Source organism: Lissotriton helveticus, chromosome 11 (assembly GCF_964261635.1).
Source record: "Lissotriton helveticus chromosome 11, aLisHel1.1, whole genome shotgun sequence".
Taxonomy (NCBI): domain Eukaryota; kingdom Metazoa; phylum Chordata; class Amphibia; order Caudata; family Salamandridae; genus Lissotriton; species Lissotriton helveticus.
Genome location: NC_136072.1, coordinates 1,097,658,748 through 1,097,676,677, shown reverse-complemented (window position 1 = coordinate 1,097,676,677; position 17,930 = coordinate 1,097,658,748). Strand labels below are relative to the sequence as shown.

Below are 17,930 nucleotides of genomic sequence, written 5' to 3'. Positions count from 1 at the left end.
CCGGGAGCCAGAGCGTCCCCTGCCCAGCTTCGTGCATTTTACAAAGCCTTCGATTCCATCTTTGGACAGGCTGACTCCGCTGGTGCGCCTTCGGGCCTCACGGAGCCGGTTGGCGGTCTGGACCTTCAATGCCGGTGGCTCCGGCCCCGGAGGGCCCTCGCGGATCCAAGCCTGGATCCGGATCGAAGCCGGTCGACCTTACTCAACCTTCCCCGGCGCCCACACCAGTGACGACGCCCCGGTGTCGGTCGTGCCCCCGGCTGACGCCGTCTCCAACCTCAACCCAGAGATGGACCCGGCACCGGACTTACGTCTGCCAACGTTGGATTCGACGCCGGAGGGTACTTTTGTTCCCCTGTTCATCCCTGGTGTTCCCTTTCGCCCAGACCCTTTGGCAGACTAACTTGAAGAGCCGGACTGGAGAGAGAACCTTAGTGCCACCAGAGGTCTGGACACTTCTCCACACCTTGGCATGCTTTCTCCCCCCTACTGTGGCTACGGAGGAGGGAGAGTCTTATGCTGTGGTGGTACGAAGGGCAGCCGAGGCCTTGAGCCTGGAGCTTCCTTCAGTGGCGGTCAAGACTAATCTCTTGACGGAGGTGCTTCAGGTAGTGGCAAATTTTTCTGAACCCCTTTTGCCTTTCAACAAATCCCTCACTGACATCCTTCTGGTCACTTGGTCCAAGCCCAGCACAGGGGCTCCTGTGGAAAGGACGATAGCCTGCCGCCACTGCCCGGCTCTGGGCGACCCAGTTTTCCTCACCCAACTCCCTTCCCCAGAGAGCTTGGTGGTCCAAGCCTCTTCTTCCAAGGGCGCATTCCCTTTTGCTCCCCCAGACAGGGAATCTAAGAAGCTGGATCATCTTGGGAAGCGCAGATTCTCTTCCTCCAGCTTGGCACTGCAGTCGGTGAATGCTGCGTGCCTCTTGGGCCAATACTCTCATACTATCTGGACTACGGTCGCACAAGTGCTGTCTCAGTGGCCGGATCGGGCCCGGGCCGTTCTCTCCCAAGCCGTGGCAGATAGGAGGGATGCTGTAAAATTCACGATTCGCTGTGGACTGGATACCACTGACTCACTGGGCAGAACGATTGCCATGTCGGTAGCCCTTAGGCGCTACGCCTGGTTGAGGATGCCTGGCTGTTTGGGGGATGCCCAGTCAACATTGCTGGACATACCCTTCAAATGCTGTTGCCTTTTCAGTGACAAAGCAGACTGCGCTGGAGCGCTTTAAGGTTTCTCGGGCTACGGCCAGATCCTTGGGCCTCGCTGCGACCTCCCGTCCCCCTCAGTCTGCTTTTCGCGGCTACGGAAGGGGCACCCAACCACTCCTGACCCAATCCAGCCACAGGTTCATGCAAGCTGCGCAATCTCTACGTGGTCACGAACGTGGGACCCAGCGACATTGGTCTGGGAGCCAGCAGGCGGGCCAGTCCACCATTCCCCCCCTGCAGCGGCCTCCCAACCTTCCTAGTCCTACCTTTCAGGGCCACCAAAGGCCAGTGGGCAGCAGGATTCGCCATCACCTCCCCCACTAGCAAACCATCACGTTGGACAGGTGGGTTTTGCAAATAGTCCGAAGGGGCTACTACCTCCTCTTCGAGACTACCCCTCCTTCCATGCCACAGTCTTTCAATTGCATGTCGGATGATCATTTGGCGCTTCTCTGCCAGGAAGTCTCAGCTCTCTTGGCCAAAGGAGCTATCGAGAGGGTTCCTATGCCGGAAGTAGGTCGTGATTGCTATTCCCGCTACTTTCTGGTGCCCAAGAAGGACAAAGACCTGCGTCCTATTCTAGACCTCAGGGCCCTCAACCACTTCCTCCGGAAGGAGAAGTTCAAAATGCTAACCTTGGCTCAGGTCCTGTCTGCCCTTGACCCTGGATGGTGGCAATGGACTTGCACAATGCCTATTTTACATCCCCGTCCTGCCAGCCCACAGAAGCTACCTGCGGTTCACGGTAGGCCATGAGCATTTTCAGTTCACCGTGCTCCCCGTTAGCCTTACCAGTGCACCTCGGGTGTTCACAAAAATGATGGCGCTGGTCGCAGCTCATCTGCGCAGATCAGGGGTTCCAGTCTTCCCCTATCTCGACGACTGGCTGTTGACGGCCGACTCGCGCCAGGCTGTCGTCTGCCACCTCCAGACTATGGCGGACCTCCTGCATTCGCTGGGTTTCGCTATTAACGTCCCGCAGTCATACCTGACTCCCTCTCAGACGTTCCCTTTCATCGGGGTGGTACTGGACCCAGTGCAGTTTCGGGCCTATCCTCCTGAGCAGCGAATCCGTGATATTCAGGCTATGATACAGATGTTTCAGCCTCTATCCCGGATTTCGGTGAGAATGACCCTGAGGCTGCTGGGCCTCATAGCCTCCTGCATCCTGCTGGTGGATCATGCCAGGTGGCATAAGCGGTATCTCCAGTGGGACCTTAAGTTCCAGGAGGCGCAGCATCAGGGAAATCTTTCCGACTACGTCCAGACCTAGATGGGAACTGCGCAGCAACTGCAGTGATGATTGATGAACCAAGCTTTGGTCAGAGGCAGATCCCTCTCCCTTCCCCAACCAGATCTTACAGTAGTGACAGATGCGTTACTCCTGGGATGGGGCGGCCATCTGGGAGAGGCAGAGATCAGAGGTGTCTGGTCTCCGGCAGAGTCTGGGCTCTATATCAACCTGCTGGAGCTCCGGGCGATCCGCCTGGCACTGAAGGCATTCCTTCCCTCTCTCAAGGGGAAATTGGGGCAGGTGTTCATGGACAACACCACCACCATGTGGTACTGCAACAAACAGGGTGGGTTGGGTTTGTGGGCCCTATGTCAAGAGGTTCTTCGTCTCTGGATATGGCTGGAACATCAGGGCATGACCCTGGTGGTTCAACACCTGGCAGGTTCTCTGAACGCCAGGGTGGAAAAACTCAGCCGCCGGTGCCTGGTAGATCACGAATGGCATCTTCACTCGGAGGTGGTGCAAGGTCTCGTTCAGCTGTGGGAAGAGCCTTGGTTAGATCTGCTCGCCACCAAGGAGAGAACACGATGTCAGCAATTCTGTGTGTTGAAGTTTCCAAGTCGGCACTCTTCGTCATGTGTGGAACTGTGGCCTCCTGTACGTCTTTCCACCTGTACCACTTCTGCCCAGAGTGCTGAAGATCAAGCGCGATCGGGCCCAAGTTATTCTTGTGGCTACGGACTGGGCACGAAAAGTCTGTCTGGTACCCAGAGCTCCTGAGCATGGCCATCGATCCTCCACTCAGACTGCCTCTTTGGGAGGATCTTCAGTCGCAGCAGCAGGGGAGGGTTCTTCACCTGAACATGTCCAGCATCCACCTCCTTGCGTGGAGATTGAGCAGCAACAGCTGACAGCTTTTGACCTTCCACCCGAAGTCTGTAATGTAATCTAGGCAGCCAGAAGTCCCTCCACTTAAAAGTATACGCCTGTCGATGGAATACATTTGTGGCATGGTGCACAGCAAAGGCTGTGGATCCCCCTTCTGCCCCGCTTTCAGAGGTCCTTTTGTACATACTTTCTTATGCCCAGCAGGGCTCTGACCTGGGCACTCTTAAAGGCTATCTTGCGGCCATCTCTGCTTTCCTCGGGTACCAGTTCAGCCATCTTTGTTCCAGTCCCCCATTGTAAATAGATTCTTTGAGGGCATTACTCATATCTTTCCTCCATCTCCTTTCGTAATGCCCCAGTGAGACTTGAAGCTTGTTTTAACCTATCTTACGTGTGCTCCCTTCGAGCCTCTTCACAACTGTCCTCTCAGGCTCCTCACATAAAAAACTGTCTTCCTTGTTGCCATCACTTCTGCTCGCACGCTGAGTGAATTTCAAGCTCTTTCTTCTAAGCTCCCTTTCTTCTCTGTGCATCCGGACAAAGTGGTGCTTTGAACGAGACCCTTGTTCCTTCCAAAAGTGGTTACACTTTTTCACATTGGACAAACCATTAACTTTGCCCACAATTTTCCCACCTCTGCACTTTTCCAAGGAGGAGATACTCCACCGTCTGGACCCTAAAAATACGCTGTCCTTCCACCTTGACCGCAGAAAAGATTTCCGGATGGATGATCAACTCTTCGTTGGCTATGTAGGTCCCAAGAAAGGTCGAGCTGTTCAAAAGCGCACCATCGCTAGATGGGTTGTCCTTTGTATTAAAGTCTGTTACGCTTTGGCGACAAAGAAACTTCCAGTGGGGCTCAGAGCTCATTACACTAGAGCTACGGCAGCCACCACTGCCCTTGCACACCAAGTTCCACTCATTGACATCTGTCAGGTAGCCACGTAGGCATCCTTGCACACGTTCACACGACATTACTGCCTGGACAGCCAAGTCCAGAGGGACGGCTATTTTGCCCGTTCTGTCCTCCAGGACTTTCTGGTGTGAACTTGGTTCGCAGTACCTCCTCTGGGGTTGGTATTGCTGGGGTATCTATTCTAAGGTAAGGAATCTATAACTAACTGTCTCAGATGAACAAGTTACTAACCTTCGGTAACAATGTATCTGTAAGAGACATAGGTTAGTTATAGATTCCTTACTGCCCAACCCATCCTCCCTGCTCTGCGAACTAACTTCTAGGGACAGTGGCCCCTTGCAGGGCCCTAGTTTTAACGCACAAGTAGTCAGTGTCTTGCATGGCTCTATGCTTCTGGCGTGGAAAGTCGTGTCAGAACTGACATCAGCGAGCAGGGGCGGCGTCTAAATGGGCACCGCTATGTCATCCTGGCTAACGAGACGCTGACGACGGACACGAAGTCGACCGACGCCACCTACCAACAGTCAGGGATACTGCTAAGAATTTTTTTTCTTCTCCCGATCCAGTCTGATGCCTGGAGGTAATTCTAAGGTAAGGAATCTATAACTAACCTATGTCCCTTACAGATACATCATTACCGAAGGTAAGTAACTTGTTTATCACGTCAATAGTTGGAGACTAGAGGTACCACAATGCAAAGAAAATAAACCTCGAGAATGACAACTCATTTGTGGCATCTGTACATTTGCGATCGCTGTAACCCTACTGATACACCCCCCGCCCCCAACTACTGCAGGTCTGCACTTACCAGAGTGGACTTGATGCCAACACTCTCAGCTGCCTGAAATGCCAGGGTGAAATTTCTTCTCTGTGAAAAGAAAAAAAAGTTTACATTTTGTTCAGATTTCTGCGCCTGTCCCATGTGAACAGAAGGCTGTGATGTATGACTGCAAGATGATATTGACACATTGTAAAAGCCGGGTGAAGTCTGGAGGGGTTTAGTATAATGCAGCGGCCAGGGCCGGCGCTAGGCATGGGCAGAGTGGGCGGCTGCCCAGGGTCTCGCGGCTGTCTAACTGTGATGGGGCCCCCCACGAGCCCATCAACTTTTTAATTGTGCCATTGTAAGAGTGACAGAGGGGGAGCCGCCTCCCTTGGGGTTTGCAGCCATGGTGTAACGAGGCCCACGGCGGGGCCCCCCTCACCGCACCCGGCTGCCATGGATTGAAAAAGCAATATGACACCCCATCCTTTCAGATGCTGCAGAGTGGGCAAGGCGGGTATGTGTTTGTGGCCGTGATCAGCCTAATCGCTGCATCTCCATAACAGCAGTTAGGCAGCTACTTGAACTGTGAAGTGTGAAGTGAGCCCTGCCCCTGCATGAAAGAAACGCAGAGCATCCTGCAGGGCTCACAACACAAAAAACACAGAGTGATCTCACATCACAAAAGATTGGAAGGGAGAAGACAGAAAATGGATAAAGGGCTTATTATTCTTTTCTCTTTTTTGCGACTGGGTTTTTTTCTCAAACAAGCATGTTCACACAAAACAAACATAAAAGGAGTTAATCATAAATAATAAACTCCAGTTATAAGCGCTTGGTGCTTTTTTATTTTCATGTAATTGACATGAATTGAAGGAAGAATGAGCAATTTGGTCTTTAAAAGTTTAGTGGATATGCTAACATTCAGTTAGGGGGAGGGATGGGGGGTGAGCCCACACTCATCCTTATCACCCCAAGGGGAGTGCAATGAACCCTCTAAGATATACCCAATTATATAACCCCTCAAGCCACTCACCATTCATTGCTTTACGCATCTGAAAAATAACACAAGAGAAGTTGTGTAACACAAAATGAGGGGTCCCCGTTCTGCAGAACGTGATAATGGGCCCCAGAGTCTCCCACATCTCACAGATATTCATTGGCCCCAGGCTGAACGGGAGCTCCCTGGTGAGATGGGGCCCTCAGAATTGTTGTGGGCCCATCTGTGCTGCAGGGGCCTCTATTGCGTCCTGGCACAAGAGGTGAAGCAAGGTAAGAGTCCGGAGAGAAGAGTGGTGAATAGCAAGGCATGTAGGGGAGAGGTGGAAGCTTGAGAGGCAGTAACAGCGAATGGAGGGTAGAGGTGAGAGAGAGATAAAACATGAAGGGGGAGATTTTCAAACCTTTTGCGCTGGTTTTGCATCACAAGAGTGACGCTAACCAGCACAATTTTTTTTTGCTGCTATTTTCTTTCCAGCGAAAACTTGTTTTGCGCTGGAAAGCACCCTCTAAGTAGTGCAAAGCAGTGCTAAGCACTGCTTTGGTTACTTTGCGCCGAGGGAGTGGTACATGGGCGTTCCCATGTAACCACCCATACCCTTTGACGCAAAACCATATTTACAAAGATTTGTGAACATGGTTTTGCGACAAAAGTTAACGCCCCTTCAAAGGAGGCGCTAACAAGAGAAATGCTTTCATTTCTCCATGCTTTTACGACTTTGCATGCGCGCTACACGGTGCAGCACGTATGCAAAGTGGGAAAAGCTGTGTATCGTACCCAGCATAGTATTTTGCACAAGAAGGGTACCCTTCTGTACAAAACCTATGCTACACTCATGCACACACCCTAGCGCTTCAGCGCTAAGGTGTGTGCAAAGGTGTGTGCATGGCGCACAGAGCTAAAACGAGTGACGGTGCAAATTAAATGCATCTGAGAGAGAGTGTAGTTATGGAGACTTGAGGGGCACTGTTAATGGGTGGTAGTGAGGGAATCCGTGGCAGAGCAAGTCATTGGGGGCACCAACATTGTCGCACAGGGCTCCACCAGCGCTAAAGCTGGCCACTTCTACTTCCTACAGTTCTACCACCAAATCAAAAACGTTGATTTGACGACCCCTTGAATCTGTAGCATACCTTCAAGTCAATGTATCATTTAGCAGTTGTCTCGGTTGTTCTAAGACTGTTTTTGTTTATGTAAAATCTTTATTTGTTTGCAATGGTGTCTTGTAATTTTGTACTATATGTGTTGTGTTTTTGCACTTAACATAATTCTGGCGAGTACAGAGCACACACACACAAAAGATTGTCCTACGTCTCTTGGCATGGGAGTGTGGGATTCTGGTGAGAGGACTTACGTTAAAACAAATTACGTAATGTCATCCTAAGGTAGCACAATAATGGCACAGAAAGATAAGGGAGCCTTTTGAAATGTGCAATTATATCCATGGTGTGAGAGGTTTTTTCTTGTGTAATTTTATATTTTGAATGATCCCGCCCCTCATTACCTCAACAGGATCTCCCCCCTTTATGAGGCAGAACTGGAAAGTGTATCATGCACTCATCTGGAAACAATCAGTTAACGAGGAGTAAATAATATACATCTTTGTGAGACCTGCACCTATCTTTTCCATCTAATGAGACAAATGTAATCCATGTAACAGTTTTAAAATATATGGACTTATTTTATTTGTATATTTAGCTTTTTGTCCATGTTACTGATATCCACGTTAGGTCTCTTCAGTGATGCCAAATAAGATCAATAGTGGAGAAGTGTGGCTCACCGGTTAGAGGAGGCAGACCCGGACGCAGAGGTCAGACCCGGGACCAGGGTTCAATTCCCGATGCGGCAGGGTCTTGAGCTCAAAATGTCCATGGACTCGATAATTCTCGCCTCGGTGCCTACTCAAATCATGGGTTCACACTCTGCAACTCTGGGCAATAGCTTGCTTAATCTCCACTACGGCCCCACCACGATGGGATGCCTGGCTTGCACCTTGGGGATGCCCAGTAGGGGTTATCTCGCAGGGAAAAGCCAGGACGGGTTCCCAAAGCAAGCGCCTTGAGACCGTACGGTGAAAGGCGCTATATAAGAACGTATGATTTACGATTTATTTATTTATTTAGTTCTGCGATGTCACTTTCTCAGATGTCACTTCTTGTGATGTTACCAATGTCGGGACCTCCACTAGGGCGGAGGAGCGTCGCCCCACTACTTTCTCACAAAAGCAGAAACACAAAATGCTAAAATGACCGTTTTATGTTTCTACTTCTAGCACTGCGAGAAAGCAGAAGTGTTTGGTTGGGGGCGGGCGCGTCTGCTTTAGGGCAGGGGAGGAGTGCCTTGCTAACTGCTAAGGGCGCTGACTGTTCGACCAAACCAGTCATGCACACTCTGGCCTTTCTCTATGTAGGCTGCAATGCCATTGCAGCATTGGGATTGGCTTAGGGGAGGGGAGGGAGGCTGCCTGCTTCCTGTTCCCCACCTCCCGAACTCCTGCGAAACCTTCCCACGCGAGTCATGCCGGTTGCGACTGGAAGTTACATGCAAATTAGAGGGGCCTCACATCTTCCCTTTCGCCCGGGGCCCCAGGAGTTCTAGGACCGGCCCTGGCAGCGGCCCTCAGTGGATGTGCGAGTGTGTGCTTGAGGACGCTGCGATGAATAGCTGCTCAGATATCTCTTTCAAGAATGCCTGAGTCATAACCCCCCGCAGCTCGCGGGAGAGCTCCAGGGCCCCCCACTGGCACGTCCCTGGCCTGAGAGCTCCGGACTGGGTCCTGAGCGTAGGGGGGCCCGTGCATGCACTTTGCGGGGGGCGCTTAAGTTTCGTTACGCCATTGGCCCGAGTGTGGACTTGTGACTCCCCACTAGAGGGCCACCCCAGTGGATCCCGTGCCCCTTGCAGCCTCTGCCAACATCTTGTATGACCAAACAAGTTACTTACTGTCTTTAACATCTCTGCCTTGGCAACTGGAGATGCATATCCAGAGAGCCCCCCCCAGTTTACCCATTTTGCCTAGAAGGGGCCTGCAGAACCAGCCCTTTCTCAGAGTACCTGGCTCCTAAACCTTAAAACAAATATTCCTCTTGGTTGGCAGCTGGAACGCTGTGAGGTCCTGTGCCTTGCAGGTCAACTCTGTAAGGACTTAAACTAAACCAGACAGATGATACCTGAAGGCGGGGCTTCCTGCTGCCGGACTCCCTCTACCTGGGACCGGAAGCAGCGGACCCAACCCCAGGGCAAACCTGAGGAGGGGGAAGAGCTCTACCCATCCGTGCTGCCACAAGGGACCTTTCACCTGCTCCCCCTTGCCACGGTATCCCCGAGACCTCTTCAAACCCTCCAGAGTCTACAATTTCCAATCACTGCCGGAAGATTGCTCACACCATCCAGCCTTCGGAAGATCTCCCCAGAGCCTTAACTGCTGTGCATCATTGACCCAAAGGCACCACAGGGACATCAAACGTATCGACTCTCCAGTTCTGTCATTTCTAGCACAAATCTACACTTTAAATTGCAGGGATAATTTGCCCAGAATTACATTATTTTTGATGGAGTGCTGAACATGGGTTCAGAATTCAGGGGAACATCTGAGGCACTGGAGGGCATCTGAGCCACTGTACGGCATCTGAGCCACTGGAGGGCATCTTCACTGCACGGGAGGGGGCATGTGAGTGAGCTCAGACTAGGGGCAAGTGTGGCCCTTGGAATCAGAGTTCTTGAAATACCTTGTCCTGGCTGGTCAGCTCCTGGTAAGGAATGTGCGCGGGGAGGTAGGTGTGCAGCAGGGCACAGAATGCCAGCCCGTCGTTCCAGCTGCTGCTGAAGTTTGTGATGTCGATATTCTGTGCAGAAGAGACAAAAGACAGCATTATATGCAAGCAGTGTAAGAACTACAGATGAACAAACAGACAAAAGACGCATGAGAACCAATCACCTGCTCAGATACACAGAATTGCACTGGTACTGATCACCAGTGCAGAGAGAGAGAACTACATAAGAACCCATCCCCAGCTCAGAGACACATAACTGCAATGGTACTGATCACCAGTGCTGAGAGAGAGAACTACACGAGAACCCATCCCCAGCTCGGAGACACTGAACTGCACTGGTACTGATCACCAGCGCAAACAGAACTACATGAGAACCTATTGCGAGCTCCGAAATACAGAACTGCACAAGTACTGATCACCACCGCAGAGACACTGTACTAGATGAGAACCTTTAGCCAGCTCAGAGATACAGAACTGCACGAGTACTGGTTATCAGTGCAGAGACATAGCTCTAAACAAGAACCCATTAGTAATTCAAGAGACACAGAACTTAAATTTATTTGGCGTGTGGCTCACTGCTGGTGACGGAACTCGAGACCTATGGTGCCCCTGAAATCCCCAGTTGGGATAAAGTTGTCAAAGGCTGGAATGGGAGCTGGGAGCCGGCGCTGTGTGCAGCAGTTCCTGGACATTGGGGACTAGGAAGGCAGCAGCTGTCGGTGCAGGTAAGTCCATTCTTAGGTTGAGCCTGGGTAGCGCATATGCTGCTGCGAGGCATGCTGTATTTGAGTATGGACTTGAAGCCCCGCCCATATTTTTAATTGGCTTGTGTCATTGTCCTTCGTAAACGCTGGCTTCTGATTCATTATTAGGCTTGTTAGTCCCTCCTTGGTACTGCCTTTGCATTTGTTACCTCCCATAACGAATGAACCTTTTACTTGTATTGTTACACGGTCTGCTTTATCTTGGCTGTGAGCACTATTTCGTTTAATGATTTGCCCCTATTCCACCCACTACGTCGCAGCACGCCGCCCGCTTTAATTTTATTTACTAATGGCAGTCCGCTTTACCTATAGCGGCCACATTTATTTATTTTAGCAGCGCGGTCCGCTTTAAGCATAGCAGCCTCGCATACTTATTTTTTTTGTTTACTAATGCCCATGCAGCGCTTTCACATTCATAGAGGCTGCACTCCTTTCTTTAGACAGGACGCATCTAAAGAAAGGGGTGTGGCCGAAATGTAAGTGAAAGCGCGGCATGGGCCTTTTTACAAAAGAACAACATGTTTGTCAACTTGACAAACAGATGCTTTTTTTTGTCTAAGCGCCCCATGCTGCGGTTTTACTTTAATGTCGGCCACGCCCCTTTCTGTAGACGCGGCTTGTCTAAAGAAAAGGGGCACGGTCTCCATGAGTGTGAAAGCGCCGCATGGGCGATAGTAACCAAACAAATATTTGCAATGCAATAGGTCTTGCATTTGCAAGAGTTTAAGCTATTGCATTGCCAATAGATCAAACTCTCGTAAATGAGAGACCCATTGCATTGCAAATGCTTGTTATTTCTTTATTTATAATTATTTTTCTTGTGTCCCCCCCCCCCCCCCAGCCTCACCACTTCGCAAGACGAGTGGCTGCTCCTGGCATTCCGTCCATCATCTGTTCTTTTTGCATTTGAGATACATTTTGTCTCCCTAAAGGAGCTGCCCCTCCCCCTGCCTATTTCTAATGTCACATCTCAGCCTTTAAGTGCGATGTAATGAAGTAGACATTCGTAAGGAGATGTTTTCAGACTACAAGCGGTGTCCATCGTAAAAACGATTCATCATGAGCGAAAAGATCTCACACCACAACGCAAATGCCTCTCACTGTGCCTGTTTATAACGACTGTGCAATTAAATCTCAGACCATAAGAGAGATCTCTCGTAGTGCCTTGACCAGCTAAGTACCCTGAGGCGGAAGCCGGGGTGTGTGTTTCTGCTGCTAAACTCGCTCTTAATCTGTCTGATTGCACTAATGTTTTATGTGATTTTAAACTTAAAACTGTAAATTGTGGCAGCAAAATCTTTCCAGCGTTTGAGGGGGAAGTTTCTTAATCCCTACTCAGCGTCATCTGCACTCACGTGACTCGGGGCCACGCCCAGCACAGGTAGCCACGCCCACTCCAGGAAAGGCTAAAACGCCGCGCTGACTCTCAGCCGGTGTTGACCAGCTAAGTACCCTGAGGCGGAAGCCGGGGTGTGTGTTTCTGCTGCTAAACTCGCTCTTAATCTGTCTGATTGCACTAATGTTTTATGTGATTTTAAACTTAAAACTGTAAATTGTGGCAGCAAAATCTTTCCAGCGTTTGAGGGGGAAGTTTCTTAATCCCTACTCAGCGTCATCTGCACTCACGTGACTCGGGGCCACGCCCAGCACAGGTAGCCACGCCCACTCCAGGAAAGGCTAAAACGCCGCGCTGACTCTCAGCCGGTGTTGACCAGCTAAGTACCCTGAGGCGAAAGCCGGGGTGTGTGTTTCTGCTGCTAAACTCGCTCTTAATCTGTCTGATTGCACTAATGTTTTATGTGATTTTAAACTTAAAACTGTAAATTGTGGCAGCAAAATCTTTCCAGCGTTTGAGGGGGAAGTTTCTTAATCCCTACTCAGCGTCATCTGCACTCACGTGACTCAGGGCCACGCCCAGCACAGGTAGCCACGCCCACTCCTCCTCCCACTTCTTTACCATGCTTACCGCTCGACAGCGCAGCGGTCGAGCGCAGCGGGCACGCCATCAGCACGCCGAAGACACGCCAAAGACTAGCCCGTCTGTGCCCGTCCGTGCCAGGACGGGGCACGAGGCCGAGGCTCTTACTTCCTTTCCATCCGCAAGGCTGGTAATATCGTCATCCGCTTTGAAAGCGCTGCGCCCTACCCCTAACGCGAGGTGCTCCTTCGTTAACCTCCATAAAGTCGGAACACGTGATTGTCCCGAATGTAAATTGTCCACCACAATTTGTCAACCTTACCCTGATTCATCTAGGAGACACAGAAAAAACAAACTGTTACGTAGCATCGAGCCACTGACCTATGTTTTTTATAGCACAAATTGTCGATCACTACCCAAACATAAACATGACATATTCAACCTTCTTACTGAAAAAGGTCCTAGTGCCCTTTTTTTAACCGAGACCTGGTTGCATGACAGTGCTGGCCCGGATGTCGCTACCGCCCTCCCAGATAACTATGCCATTGTCAGAATAGACCGGGAAAAACAGGTAGGGGGTGGGATAGCTATAATTTTTAACCGAGAACTAAAATGCACCTTGGAACCTGTACCGATCCCAGACTGTGAAGCAGGACTTTTCAAAATCTCCTTAAATCCTAATTTTACTATGTCAGGCCTGCTGATCTATCGACCTCCAGGCAATCCCTCTCAATGGGTATCCACTTTTGCTAATCTTATCTTTCCTTACTACATGTCATCAAGCAATTTTTCCTTGTTGGGTGATTTAAATCTGCACCTAGAAGACCCCACCATCCCCTCCTGTTCTAACCTGTTGGAAGACTTAAATGCTCTAAATCTGTCCCTGCTAAACTCTAGCCCGACTCACATAGCGGGCCACCTGTTGGATCCCATAATATCCAACATCAGGGAACTTAGTTGTATATCCACCTTGCCCACTGGTTGGTCCGACCACCATCTTATTAATTTCAGTTTGATCTTCCCACCCTCCCCCAGCCAGAAACAAAATACCGACGCTTCCTACAGGAAAAATTGGAAGTTAGTAGATATTGAAGCATTAAACTCGGCACTAAAACAAAACCCTCTAAGCCTAAATTCTAACATGGATTGCCTAGCAACGGAAGCTCACAATTGGCTTAGCAACGCAGCTAATAAATGTCTGCCTTCCACCTTTACCAAAGGGAGCAGACATCGCCCTCCGGTTCCATGGTTTAACGAGAGCCTAAAGATTGAAAAATCCAAATGCAAAGCATTAGAACGCAAATGGCGTAAAAATTACGACCCCAATGCTAAAATAAGCTACCAAAAAGCCAGAAACCTCTATCACACACCGCCTGTACAAAGGCAAGAGCTGTTTTTGTCTCAAAAACTATTTCTGAAGCAACCAACATGCCTAAAACTCTCTTTTCTAAAGTCAAGGAACTGGCTGGCGCACACACCACTGCTGCTGTACCCCCTTTAAACACACAACAATGCCAGGCACTAGCATGCTTTTTTACTGAGAAAATCGACAAAATCATCTCAGATATAAAGGCAAGAATTTCTGTTTCAGAACCTTCCATTCTTTCTGACACAGTTTCCACCTCTCTGGAGGGAAATCTATTGGAATCCTGGCCTGATCTTTCAATAGAGAAACTAAAAGGAATCCTTAAAACTGTAAAATCTGGCTCCCCCAGGGACCCTATCCCCATTAAAATTATTAAAAAATTGGATGACCACTCATTGGAGATCATTGCTAATCTCCTAAACTCATCCCTAAACTGCGCTACTGTCCCAGCCTTATGGAAGCACGCTATGGTGACACCCCTTTTGAAAAAGCCAACTGCAAACCCAGAAATACTGGCTAATTATAGACCGATATCTCTGCTTCCAGCTTTTTCTAAATGTCTAGAGAGGCACGTACACTCTGCTTTAGCCACCTTTGCAGAAGAAAATTCTCTACTCCATCCCTTACAATCTGGCTTCAGGGCCGGTTTCTCCACAGAAACCGCCCTGCTTGGTGTCACTGAACACATCAGAAAACTTCTCGACCAAGGTCAGACGGTCGCACTCGTGTTATTGGACCTACGTGCGGCGTTCGACACCATCTCCCATGAAACTCTTATTAAAGAGCTGTATACAAATGGTGTACGTGGAAAGGCGCTGGATTGGATCAGATCTTTCTTGGCTAATCGAACTTTCCAGATTACATCTTCAGGAGCCGTCTCAGACACTTTGCCTGCATCGCATGGAGTGCCCCAGGGGTCCATCCTTAGTCCTTTATTTTTTAATATGTACCTCAAACCCCTTGCTGACCTTGTTGAACAATCAGGTCTAACGCTCATGAATTACGCTGACGACTCCCAGATAGTCTTTTCCCTATCTGAATCTTGTCCTCACTCCCCCTCGTTACTAAAGAAAGGATTATCTAAAATATTAAACTGGATGACAACAAACCAGTTAAAACTAAACGGTGACAAGACGGAAATACTGATTTTGGGAAAAGATCAAGATCTCTGGAATCCCGTACATTGGCCTGATCAGATGGGCGTTTTTCCTGCCCCGGTGACCCACGCCCGAAATCTGGGATTTATACTGGACAGCTCCTTATCTATGAACAAACAAGCCAGTAAAGTAGCCGGCCTATGCCTCACCATAGTTAAATGGCTGAGGAAGATCCTCTGGATGCTGCCTGTATCAACGCAAAAGACCGTAGTCAATGCCTTAATTACATCAAGGCTTGACTACGGCAACATTCTATATTTAGGCGCAAACAAATCTGTGATCGGACGACTACAGGTAGCGCAAAATGCAGCGGTCAGGCTACTCTGCAATATTCCGAAGAACTCCGGAGTTTCGATTCATCGTAGGAATCTTCACTGGCTCAGGATCGAAAGCAGAATCCGCTTTAAAGCCCTGAATTATATGTTCAGAATTAAAGCAGGAACAGCACCTAAATACCTCCAAACTCTTGCCTACCTCTATACCCCCAAGAGAAATCTCCGATCGCAGACGGCAGTTTGTTTCTGCATACCAAGGTTCAAACGAGCAAGAACAGGTGGCAGATCCTTTGCTTATCTGGGACCCTCCCTTTGGAACACACTCCCCCCTTGTATCCGAAAGGAAGAAAATTATTCCAGTTTCAGAAAGCTTGTTAAGACCTGGCTGTTTGAACAATAAAAAACACTAACAACCACCCCTTCCTTGTTTTCTGCTCTCTAAACTAGCTGTGCCTAGGCGCCGGGAAACCCTTTTTGGGTAGCTGTTGCGCCCTATAAATTGACAAAATAAAATAAAAAATAATATGCCTAATGAGATGATTTTACACTACAAGAAATAATATGTGTGGTGACTATTTATTGTGACAATATATCGACGTCTTAGAGACAAATTGTGTGCGACGGTGCCCTGCACCAATAGAGAAGTACCTCTCCATGAGTCCGAGAGGACACTGCAGCCCACTACCGATGTCTCTCGCTCAGCCATCAGAGATGTCTATTGCAGAGTTTGACTATAACGATCACCCTCGGCCTTGAGCGGTCCCTTGAAGGCCTGGTTTTCGGTCACCGATGACTGCAGCCCACCAGGAGATGTCCCTCGCAGAATATATTTGGACTCGCTAGAGATGTCCCTCACGGAGCCTCTTTACACCGACAGGGATCTCAGCACACTGATGTCTCTTAGATCCTGAGGCTGCCTTAGACTACTTAATAAGGGGCTGTCTATGCCCAATAGAAATTACTCACCGGTAGCAGGATGGTGCGGGAGCTTATCTGTGAGAATCTCTGACCACTCGAGGTGTCCCTACAAGAGCATGTTACCAAGGACAGGCTGTTCCCTTCACCCCACAACAGATGTCCACAGGGCGGTGGATCTCTTGATTCACTGCAGATGTCCTTCGCTGGGCCTTTTCACACTGACTGATATCTCTGCCTGACAGAGACGCGCACCGGAGGGCCTGGGTGTGTCGGGAGTTATTTCAGCTCACTAGAGAAGCCTCTCGCAGAGACTGAATAGACAGACACTGAGCCCACGTGACCCGTCTCTCCCAGAGTAGACCTCGCACAGGGCACCTCGACTCACTACAAATGCCCCTCACACAGGGCACATGCCTCACTACAAATATCCCTCGCCTCACTACAGATGTCCCTCGCCTCACTACAGATGTCCCTCGCCTCTCTACAGACGTCCCTCGCACAGGGTACCTCGCCTCACTACAGACGTCCCTCGCACAGGGTACCTCGCCTCACTACAGATGTCCCTCGCACAGGGTACCTCGCCTCACTACAGATGTCCCTCGCACAGGGCACATGCCTCACTACAAATATCCCTCACACAGGGTACCCCGCCTCACTACAGATGTCCCTCGCAGAACTTGAACACAACAGCACTCTCCAAGGCCACTGGAGATGTCCCTCGCCTCGCTACAAATATCCCTCACGCAGGGTACCTCGCCTCGCCGCAGCTGTCCCGCGCGCGGGGCGCCTCGCTGCAGCTGTCCCTCGTGCGCGCGCTGCGCCTCGCTGCAGCTGTCGCGCGCGCCGCGCTGCAGCTGTCGCGTGCGCGGGGCGCCTCGCTGCAGCTGCCGCGCCTCGCTGCAGCTGCCGCGCCTCGCTGCAGCTGCCGCGCCTCGCTGCAGCTGTCGCGCGCGCGGCGCCTCGCTGCAGCTGTCGCGCGCGCGGCGCTGCAGCTGTCCCTCGCGCGCGCGGCGCCTCGCTGCAGCTGTCGCGCGCGCGGCGCCTCGCTGCAGCTGTCGCGCGCGCGGCGCCTCGCTGCAGCTGTCGCGCGCGCGGCGCCTCGCTGCAGCTGTCCCTCGCGCGCGCGGCGCCTCGCTGCAGCTGTCCCTCGCGCGCGCGGCGCCTCGCTGCAGCTCTCGCGCGCGCGGCGCCTCGCTGCAGCTGTCCCTCGCGCGGCGCCTCGCTGCAGCTGTCCCTCGCGCGGCGCCTCGCTGCAGCCGTCCCTCGCGCGGCGCCTCGCTGCAGCCGTCCCTCGCGCGGCGCCTCGCTGCAGCCGTCCCTCGCGCGGCGCCTCGCTGCAGCCGTCCCTCGCGCGGCGCCTCGCTGCAGCCGTCCCTCGCGCGCGCGGCGCCTCGCTGCAGCTGTCCCTCGCGCGCGCGCGCCTCGCTGCAGCTGTCCCTCGCGCGCGCGGCGCCTCGCTGCAGCTGTCCCTCGCGCGCGCGGCGCCTCGCTGCAGCTGTCCCTCGCGCGCGCGGCGCCTCGCTGCAGATGTCCCTCGCCTCTCTGCAGATGTCCCTCGCCTCTCTGCAGATGTGCCTCGCCTCTCTGCAGATGTGCCTCGCCTCTCTGCAGATGTGCCTCGCCTCTCTGCAGATGTGCCTCGCCTCTCTGCAGATGTCCCTCGCCTCTCTGCAGATGTCCCTCGCCTCTCTGCAGATGTCCCTCGCCTCTCTGCAGATGTCCCTCGCCTCTCTGCAGATGTCC

General features: G+C 51.3%; 1 protein-coding gene across 1 annotated transcript in view; it reads right to left on the bottom strand.

The window, feature by feature from the left end:
• The window catches only part of SPECC1L (sperm antigen with calponin homology and coiled-coil domains 1 like), a 622,366-nt gene that overhangs the window by 43,283 nt on the left and 561,153 nt on the right, over positions 1-17,930 (bottom strand). The window contains exons 14-15 of the mRNA XM_078667759.1: positions 9,745-9,861; positions 5,062-5,121 (exon numbers count right to left, since the gene is read on the bottom strand). Of these exons, the coding sequence (XP_078523885.1) occupies positions 5,062-5,121; positions 9,745-9,861 (177 nt within the window). The remainder of the gene's footprint in view (positions 1-5,061; positions 5,122-9,744; positions 9,862-17,930) is intronic.